At 48.2% G+C, this 10,089-nt stretch overlaps 1 protein-coding gene across 2 annotated transcripts in view; it reads right to left on the bottom strand.

Annotated features, from left to right (window-relative positions):
* Positions 1-306: 306 nt before the first annotated feature.
* Positions 307-10,089, bottom strand: part of SEPT3 (septin 3) — a 13,140-nt gene continuing 3,357 nt past the window's right edge. The window contains exons 2-10 of one of the 2 annotated variants that reach the window (XM_009077685.1): positions 7,928-8,119; positions 7,552-7,680; positions 6,787-6,868; positions 6,299-6,436; positions 5,825-5,942; positions 5,288-5,383; positions 2,877-2,973; positions 2,366-2,417; positions 307-846 (exon numbers count right to left, since the gene is read on the bottom strand). In XM_009077685.1, the coding sequence (XP_009075933.1) occupies positions 711-846; positions 2,366-2,417; positions 2,877-2,973; positions 5,288-5,383; positions 5,825-5,942; positions 6,299-6,436; positions 6,787-6,868; positions 7,552-7,680; positions 7,928-8,119 (1,040 nt within the window). In that variant the 3' untranslated portion in view covers positions 307-710. Of the gene's footprint in view, positions 847-2,365; positions 2,418-2,876; positions 2,977-5,287; positions 5,384-5,824; positions 5,943-6,298; positions 6,437-6,786; positions 6,869-7,551; positions 7,681-7,927; positions 8,120-10,089 lie in introns of both variants that reach the window. The other variant, XM_009077684.1, reaches the window with a different exon arrangement.

The following is a 10,089-nucleotide window of genomic DNA, read 5'->3' on the forward strand; positions in this document are numbered from 1 at the left end:
TTCTTTTGGAAAATATGGCCATTTTCCCCAAGTACTTTGATGGTTCTCAAATAGATGCTACAGCCCAAGAACTAATTCTGTCTCCTCCCACCAGTTACTTGCTCTGAACCACAAAACATGTCTCAGCTATCCACTTCCAAGCTGCCATTTCTCTTTGGGAAGCCACAGCAAGAAATGGGGATAAAATGCTGGGCCACCATGTCCTCAGACCAATCAGCTGTCTTTACACCTATGGAAGATGCAAGAGAAATCTCTGCTGACATCTCTTGCAAACACTGCATGCACCGATTCCACCATCTCTCCTGCAGCCTCTCCTTGTCATGTCTCCAAGTGATAAAAACAGGACCACAGCATGCTCCACACCTCCCACCTCCAAAATCCATGCCCCCAGGAATCCTTCCCCCCTACCCTATTTCCCCCAGGCAAGACACACAGCTGGCACAGGAACAAGGAAAGAGAGATGACAGACAGTCCACTGTGCAAAAAACAAACCGAGGACACTCTGGGAAGGATGGGGGAGATGCCCTTGGTCCCTCTCCGGCACAGAGGTAGGCACACGCACACCCGCACTCACTCACACTCGCATCTTCTCATGCCCACAGAAGATGTGCCACATGCTTCAGAGACAGGCCCATGGTAGAGTCAAGGGTAGCAGGGGTGGGTGGTCGTATCCAGAGACACCGGGTGACATCAGGGAGGGGAGGGATCGTTCACAGGTTACTTTCATGGTTTTCCTCTGTCTCGACAGTCATGGGGGGCAGCCCTCCATTGTCATTCAGCCGTTTGGCCCGGTAGGTCTCATAGTGGATGTTGTGGGTCACTTCTTTTAGGTCCTGAAGGTGGGTCCTGCAGGGGACAAAGTGGAATGGGAAAGAGGATACAATAACCACTATCAGCATAGTCAGTATTAATCTTCCTGAAGGGGACCTACAAGGGAGCCGGAGAGGGACTCTTTGGTAGGAACTGCAGTGACAGGACAAGGGGTAATGAGTTCAAATTGAAGGAGGGGCAGTTTAGGTTATTAGAAAAAAGTCTTTTACTGTAAGGATGGTGAGACACTGGCACAGGTTGCCCAGGGAGGCTGTGGCTGCCCCAACCCTGGCAGTGTTCAAAGCCAGGCTGGGTGAGGCCTGGAGCAACCTGGTCTAGTGGGGAGGTGTCCCTGCCTTGGGCAGGGGGTTGGAACTAGGTGATCTGTAAGGTCCATTCCAACCCCTAAAATTCTATTCATTCTATGATTCTAATGATAATGTTATTCTCTGAGATAAATGGAAGATTTTTTCAGTCAGTCTAGTTAATGATCATATCCCTCTTTCTGCATGGATGGCATGGATGCCATCATACACAACTGAGAGCTGGAGCATCAGCAGTCAAGGACATATGCGCAAGATGCAGGATATGGGCAGAAAGCCCTGGCTGTGCTTGCCAGTACCCTGCTTCTCTCACATCTGTGCCACCAGGACAGCTACTGTCCATCCTGGTGTGTCAGAGCAGATGGGGACTTATCTGAAGCAGTGGTGAGACAAGGAAGCATCAGGTCCACTGCAGACCATAACCTGCAGAACACTGCTGTGAGCATTGACCCTAACCTCCTCAGTGAGCCTGTGGGCTTGGATTGCTGTATGCTTTGTGATAATCATTTGGGTAGGATGTTTTTACTGGAAGAATTTGGGAAAGCACCTCTGATGCAGAAGGTATTGCAGAAAAAGAATAGAGCGATGGGGTGATGTCAAAGCCTTGTACCTGGCCAAGTGTCTCAATACTGTACCCACAGGTGGGGTGAGCCACAGGGCTCTGGCTTTGACCTGTTTCCTTTGTTTTCTTTTATTATGGTGTTGTTTTAAAACCTTGTTGTGTTTATAGCGAACAAAGGTGACCCTGGATCTGCAGCTCTTCTACAGAGTTTGGGTATCACTTGTGCTGAGATAACTTCAAGAGGCAGAGTTGAAATAAGACAATACAATGAAAGCTGAATGAAATATAGAACTTTTCATTTTCAGGTCACATATTCCAGCACATCCATCTGGAGGGACACAAGGTCTAGTATATTGTTGTGACCTCTTTATCACTGACCTGTTGTCAGCAACAAATAGAAGTTTTTGCAGCCTTAATGGGATATAAGTGGGGGTGGTAGTACCCTGCTTTTCTCCAGATGTCCAGCTCATACATGAAAACTAGCACCTACTTGACATAGTGGTCATGTCACTAAGAGAGGCACTAAAGTATCTATCCCTTAACTCAATCCAACCCTACTCCACCTAAATGTACTTCATTTTCCTTTCCATAGGGGACAGTTTACTCTAAGAGGCTCTCAGGAAGACTCCTGGCTCATCAAGAGCAAACTGGTGCATGACCATGGCCTTACCTGATGACAAAATCTCGAAGTAGGGCAAATTCACAGTGACTGAGGTTTTCCACTGAAAAGAAAGCAAGCAATTGTTATATTTGATTTTTTTTTCAACAACCCCTTTGTGATTACAGAGCATGGGAAGGTCTTTGCCATAGGGCAGGTTCCAGGTGGGCAGAGCCTGTATACTTCAGAAAGGACAGGCAGTTGTCTGAATGACACACTGCTGGGCATTGAGAAGACACAGTAAGAGGTGCTGAGCATATGAATTTTCATTTGAAAACCAAGGCAACCTCACACTCCATGGTGTTCGGTGTGGCTCCAGCTTCTGCCAGGTGGTGGTAGTGGTACCACACTGACCATGGTAGTTCCCTCCTGGCACAGCTATTTGAGAGTTCTCTTGCTTGGTTTCAAAAAGTTTAGCATAAAAGGGCTGGGAAGGTAGCCGTGGGACATGTTATCTGGCCCCTTATCTGTTACTGGGACCTGCAGAGATACTTTCAGCTTCCAGAAGCAAGAGGTGTTTTACCTTCAATGATTCCCCAAGGTGTTTTCCTGCCCAGGACTCTTTTGCCATTCACTTGGTACTCCTTGTCACTGCCCACTACTGCGAAGGGCATGCTTTCCTGCTGGGGAGAGACATGTGGAGATACCTATTGAACCCATTCCAGAGAGCAGCAACACAACTGTTCCCCATCCGCCTTTGCTCCTCTCAGCTCACCAAACACAAGGCCTTCTCCAGGGAAATAGATTCTCCAGAGCAACACTTCACTTGCTGCCCTCTTCACTGGACAGTGCTATCCCTGGCATTTTTGACTCTTGCCTTTCAGGTGTCCTTGTACCCCTCAAGCTTAGTGGGTAGCTTGCAGCAGTGTCAAGGGCTCTGGAGCAAGGGGCAGAGCTTTTCTGCACCCAGCTCCAGCATTTCTGAAGAGGGGGATGACCAGAGAAGAAGTACCTTGGCATAACTAGGAGAGGGTCTGTCAGCCCAGGGCTACTCATATGGATATTTGAGGTGAGTATTTATCGCCAAGTTTGTAGTTCTTCACAATAGAAGAAGGAAAGGACTCAAAATAATCCTCCTCAATAAGACACATGAACATTCAACAAGTTTAGTGGCTGAAATGGTTGTACTCAGGAGGGTGAGAAATGGAGTAGGGGTGCAGCTTTCCTGGGAAGTGAGACAGTAGGTGAGGCTATTGGGGACCAAGATATCTCTAAGCACAGGGAGAAACTATTTGTTTCCAGAGCACACAGTGCAGGAGATCCTGCTGTCCATAAGGTTGTGCAGATGTTCATACGTTTACTTCTTTATAGATATCCCCATGCCTGGGAAGAGACTGCAGTTACCACAGGAATGGACATTACAAAGCAATTTATTTCTTATGTGTGAGGGAAATGATGCTCAAGTGCAGAACAAAAGGTGGTGTCCTCCTCAAAACCAGTAACAGTTTGGACAAGAAGCAAAACTCTTCTAGTTTTCTCCAGATTGTGTGATGTGCTGTCAAATGGGAAAAGATTAATTTAGTTGGGGAGGATGGGAATTTCTGTTGGGGCTGTGACAGCTGGTGGAGTTGAAAGAGCAAGTGTCAGGCTGCAATGCAAGATGACTGGAGTTACTTGAGGGGGGTCATGGAGGTCAGTCTTTTTTCATTAATGGTCTAACCACTAAATTTTGAGTGGGATAATTAAATGCACTAGCATCACAAGGCCAAGAGGTGTTGTCAGTACAAAGGCAGACTGGGTTATTATCTGTGAAGATGTAAGTTTGAGGCACAAAGAGCAGTGTTTAGGGAATAACATCAAGAATTTCTGCTATGACTTCAGAGCTCATCAAGAGGCAGTGACTGAAGGGGTGGAGAGACCCCATGTGCTAGTCAGTCCCAAGATGACCTCAAGCCACCAGTGTGATGCAATTGTTTAAAAAGCACATGTGGTCCACAGGTTTAGCAGTTCATATCTCAGAAAAGACAGTGGAGCATGAGGTGCCGTCACCAGTGCTGGAAAATCACATCAAAATGGAGCAGGCACAGAAAAAACTGACTATAAGCATGGACTACTGAAGAATAGGGAGTTCATCCAAAGGAACTTGTCTCCTTTAGTTGAACAAAAGGTCAGAAGGATAATACTATTGTTGTTAAATGCCTTGAGTGGTGGAGAGGAGCACAAGGTAGGAGAACTGCTTGAGTCAGTGTTGGCACAAGAACAGATACGAAACGTACTGTGATGTCCCAGAGCCACGGATGCATCAACACGTATTGTTACGTTACAGAGACCTTAATGCATCCATACCTATTGTGATGCCTCAGAGCATAGTCATTGAAACCTATTGTGATGTCACAGAGCATTGGGTGCATGAAATGTATTGTCATATGACATCAGTACAGATTGATGGACACCTATTGTGATGTCCCAGAGCCGCTTAGTCATCAAAGACTATTGTGATGACACACATATAATCCTGAGTAGAACCTGGCCATGAACAAACACAGGCTGGAAATTAGGAGACAATTTCTAACAGTCTGAGGAGAGATGGATGGGACAAGCCCTCTCCCAGGGGCTGGGGGAGCAAAGAACTGGACAGTTTTTCAGGTCAAGTTTGGTCAGCAGATGAGAGGGCTCATGGGGCAGTTGTTTGGGACAGAGACTAGACATCAGCCACACACCAGGCCCCTTTGGTCCTCAATGGTGGCCAAACAGAGCATTCAGCAAGAGGAGATGAAACATAGTCCTTCCTCACTCAGGCTTCAATGCACCCTGTACTTACAACAAGGACAAATTAAGCTGGGAAGGAGTAATGGCCATACCTTATATCCATTCCACCTTTCACTCAGGGACCATGAAGCACTCAAAACCCTTCTACTTACATGTCTGTTTCACACTTGTTCAACATGACCAGCCCTCATAACCCTTCCCATCCCACAATAAAATGTTTCCTACCCTGATTTTGTCATTCTCTGTTTTATCCTCCAAGTCTTCATCAAATTCTTTCTGGGGATAAAACTCGATCCCGTTTACTTCTAGCTCTTTGCGCACCTAAGCAGAGAGATATTTTGGAGCAAAAAGCAGCACAGACCTGAGGGAAGGCAGTTGGAGTGGCCAGGCAAACACATCTGGGATATCCTTCCAGAGGGCAGGGACTGGAGGGATTGTCCCAGAAGTGCATGGGAAAGTGAGGACACATGGAGGCAATGATGAATCTTTCTTCCCTAACCCCAGTTACTTGTCTGGCACTGCAGTTCCCATGACAGAATGTATCACAAAATGTTACAGGAATAAACACTTTTCCTCCCCCTCTTACAGGTGCCCTCAGAGCTGTAAACAGCTTCATCTTCAGGAGTTACCCACCAACCCAGCGCTGGACCCTGTGCATGTCCTGAGGACTGCACTGCGATCCCAGAAAGAAGGATACCGTTCACTTCTCCCACCTCCAAGCCAGGGCAGGGAAGGATCCCATGCAGGAGAGGAGATACTCACTCTTTGTTTGAATTCAGTCTTCTCCTCCAAGGTCATGGTGTCAGCCTTGGCAATAACTGGGATGATGTTCACTACCTTGCTGAGATGTTTCATGAATTCCAGGTCCAAAGGCCGCAAGCTGCAGCCCAAAAGGGAACAACATGGAAGGAGTACTTTACTCTCCTTGCCTTTCATCCTAGTGACTCTCCCAGCATCAGTGCATCAGTGAACCCTCCCTCGTATGTACCCTGCTGGCTGCCACTGTGCTCTCTTCTCCTTCTTCCCGTCCATCCTGCCCTCTCCCAAAAATCATGGTGGCATTTCTCCTGCTCTTGTTATCTTAGTCCCTTTAAAGCCCCACAGCACCTGAAGTTAAGCAGTGGCAGTCCTGCTAGCAGGATCTCTAGGTCAGTGCCTGAGACAGGGCAGTGCAGGATGTATATCTGTCACAGAGGCACCAAGGACTTGAGGAAGGATGAGGGACTGTGTACATACGAGTGGCCTGTGGGGGAGATGAAGTAGAGGCAGCAGTGCACTCGTGTGTCTGGAATTCGTTTCTTCCTTGCAATATTCACCTCCTCTTTCAAAAACTTTTCATATTGTTCATTGATGTATTTCTCAATAGGCTCCCAGCTGTTAAAGTGGGAGAGAGAGAGAATAGACAGGTACAAATCTCCTCGTGTTCCTGCCTACAGTGTTCCCAGCTCTGACAGCAGCAAAACAGGCTCAGGCATAAAAACGATCCACCTCAAGCATCTCACCATCAGCAGAGATGTTTCAGAGTTTCTGCAGCTGGGCACAGAAATAAGCACTCACCCAATCACACACACAGACCCATGGCATTCACAACCCCACAGCCCCATTACCAGCCCCCTCAGTGCAGTAGGATCCCAGATGCTTTCCAGGGCCAAGTAGATAAGAGTCACTTCATATACCATCTTAGCTCTAGGCCTTTCTGGGACACAAGGCCTTGTAAAACTCACCAGTTCTCATTGTTGATTTGGTCCCCGAATCCAGGTGTGTCAATCACGGTCAGCTTCATTTTGACACCACCTTCTTCAATGACTGGGGGAGAAATAGCAAACAATCATAATCCTCCCTGGAGACCTGCTCTATCATGAAACATGTCTCTGTGCCCTCATCCCTGCCCAGCAAGCACGACCAGGCCAGTCTTGGGTCATGCCTCATGACCCCCACTTGCATGTTTGATCTCAAATTTTGGTCACATCTGCACGAAAGCTGCCTTATACCACTCTGCCAGAAGGAAATGGATTTGTGCCCAGACTGTGGCCCAAAGGTAGCAGCTACCTTGCACAACTTCTCCTCCCCTCTAACACATCATCCTGAACCTGAGGTGGTGGTCATTATCCTACACCACTGCAGGAGCTGTGCAGATGCTTTGCCATGAGGAGGTGTGCTCTAGCAGGCTTGGGATTGGACCCACCAATGCAACTTGTATAAATAATTAGGTGTCTGCAGATGGGAATGACTTACAGGAAGGCTTAATCCACACATGCAGACTAATGTCTTGGCAGAAGAAATATCTGTAACTATTTTCCTGCCCCTCACTTTTGGCTCTGGTATCAGTGGCATTGCTGTTTGAGAGAAGCCTTGTCTGGCCATCTAAAACTGTCCTTTAGCTTCCCATGGAGGAAGCTAAATCCTAGTAACAAAGTACGATTTGCACTGACTATTGGGATCTTCTGCAAAATTGTGCTGAAGCGTCAGTAATCCTTCCACCTTCTTACCATGCCCAATGGCTTTGATTTCCACTGTCTTGGGAATCTTCTCCTCTCGGTTCCAGCCTGAAGATTTGCGGCTCACCTGGGATTTGAAGAGGGTGTTTACCAATGTTGACTTTCCCAGTCCGCTCTGACCTGAGGATTGCAGAGACAAAGCTTATCACATTTCCCACACACTAGTGATGACAGCAAGCCCAGGGGATGGAGCCAGGCTGGCAGGGGAAGGGGCTGTAGGTATCTCCTTGCCTTGTGCAGGCTCCTTTCCCTCAGAGCAAGTGCTCTCTGCTCCCTCATGCCCTCCCTGCAGGGCTCGCTCTCCCACCTGGCCTCAGAGGACAGTCCCTGTCCATAGCTCCCAGTTCCTCAGCTGGTCCCTGCCTACCTACAACCATGATGTTGAAGTCGAAACCTGTCTTCATGGTTTTCTTGCGCATCTGCTCAATGATGGTGTCAATACCGATGTAGCCCAGCAAACTGGCATTAATGCCCATGGGTTTCATTGGGACAACTGGTTTTTGTCGCGGCTCTGGGACCAGCTCAGACATGGCTGCTTCGTTTTTGTTCTCCACTGGCCCTGCATGGGGAAAAGGATTGAAAGTCATAATTGAGGTGTAAGAACGACCTTCCTGCTTACCTGTCACAGGGGCTGAAGGCAACCTTGAGCCATTTCAAGGACTACCAAGGATAACTCAATGGCAAGATTTTGGCAGTAAAGCTCTTCATGGAGGAACATCTACTTGAGCTTCCAGCACATTCTATGCACCACTCTAGATGAGGAGGTGAAGTGGGGTTTGTTCAGCATACAACATATTGATGGCTACCTCCAAACAGCAGGAGCAGACCCAATGAGGTTGACTGGGCTGCTAATCAGGTGTCCAAAGCTCTGTGTGTCTCTCTTCATTTTTGTCTCCCAGTTCTTGACAAGATCACCAGCATTTTGCCTCTTCAACGTTAGCATGAAATTTGCCATGGAACAGACAAGACAAAATTATCATGCTATAATATGGCATTGAAACATAGTTTGGGATGTACCATGAGGACTTGCAAGCTTGGTTCTTGCTGGGGATGCCTGTGTTACTGGCCATGCTGTGCAGGCTGAGCTCCTGAGAGGAAGGTAGTGGTGAAAGTGCACGGCCATAACCTCTGTGCTTGCCTCCCACCACAGACCAATGGTTTTTGTCATGCTCAGGAAACTAATCATCATGTTCAAAAAACTAATTATCTGCACCACTCCCTCCTCACTTCTCCCTCCTCACTTCTTCTGTGTAAAACAAATGGGCCAAAAGAAAGGCCCTGAGTGCTCTCCAGCCTCCCTGACTTTTTCGGGTGATGGCACACATTGCTTGGGGCAGGCCTTGTCCATTTATCTCCGTCTCTTGTCTCATTAGTGAGCAGCTCCCACCCGCTGGGAAGAAGCTGGAGATTGGGAGAGGACAGGGCATGGAAGAAAAGCTGTAATTGTTGGGGAAGGGGTGTGTGAGGGATGAATCTAAAAAGGAAGATGAAGGGGATGAGAATCAAATACCTTTCATATACAAACCAGCTGCAAACTAGAACCTCGCCCACTCTAATTACTTGACTCCCCCATGCTTTGTCTCATTAGATGGTTATTTTTCCAGGACAAAGACAGCATGTGTTTTCGCCTGGTAAGTATTTCATTTGTTTTGGATGCCACTTCAGTTCAAGTATCTCACACTAAATTATCCCTTTCCATCATTTTGGCAGAGTTTGTTTCTCCTCTCAGCAGAATCCATTGGCTGCTGAGGAGGACGTGAGCAGCCAGGCAGGCGACTGCCATTTGGTGGGTGACACATGCCTCTTGGTGAGGAAAATGACTCAGAGGTCAGTGGGCTGGGGACACTGATGGCACCAATCCGGCGTCCCTGTGACAGCTCAGCCAGTCCAGGCAGAGACAGGTTGGGGAGAGGTCAGAGAGGTTTTGTTCAAGGACAGGGTTAGACTGCAGCAGGCTCCATGGCTGGCTAGGGACCCTGCCTGGCATTCTCACATCAAAGCTCCTATGCAGATGCAGGGACTGCTCTACACAGTGAAGATTTTACATTTTATATAAGCTGTAATATCCCGGAAAAGGACAGACCTTACAGAAGGGCCACCTGTGGCAGGGAGGAGAATGCCTCCACCCAGCTCCTTTTACACTACTTGGAAAGTCTTTTATGCTAAGCTGGGAGAAGGGCTCTTTCCTCTGTGCAAGAGGATGGTAGCACAGCCACTCATGCACAGCACTGTGGGTAACATCTGAAGGCTCTTGTACGACCTCTGTTCCATCTTGCCTGCACAGGAGAGGTTGGCTGGAGGATTGTCCCCCTCCTGCGCTTCCCCACCGAGCGGGAACATTCTGAGCTATCATCATCCTCTCCTGAAGCAGTGAGCAGCACCCTGAGGGGACCAGAGCACAAGACAGACCGTTGGCTTGAGCCAGACTGGCAATTCAGAGCACCTCATGCTGCCGGGCAGCTGCCGGAGGAGGCAGCCTGCCGACCCGAGTGCTTCTCAGCTGCAGTCCTCTCTTACACCCATCACAGC

Source organism: Acanthisitta chloris, unplaced genomic scaffold (genome assembly GCF_000695815.1).
Source record: "Acanthisitta chloris isolate BGI_N310 unplaced genomic scaffold, ASM69581v1 scaffold34386, whole genome shotgun sequence".
NCBI classification, from domain to species: domain Eukaryota; kingdom Metazoa; phylum Chordata; class Aves; order Passeriformes; family Acanthisittidae; genus Acanthisitta; species Acanthisitta chloris.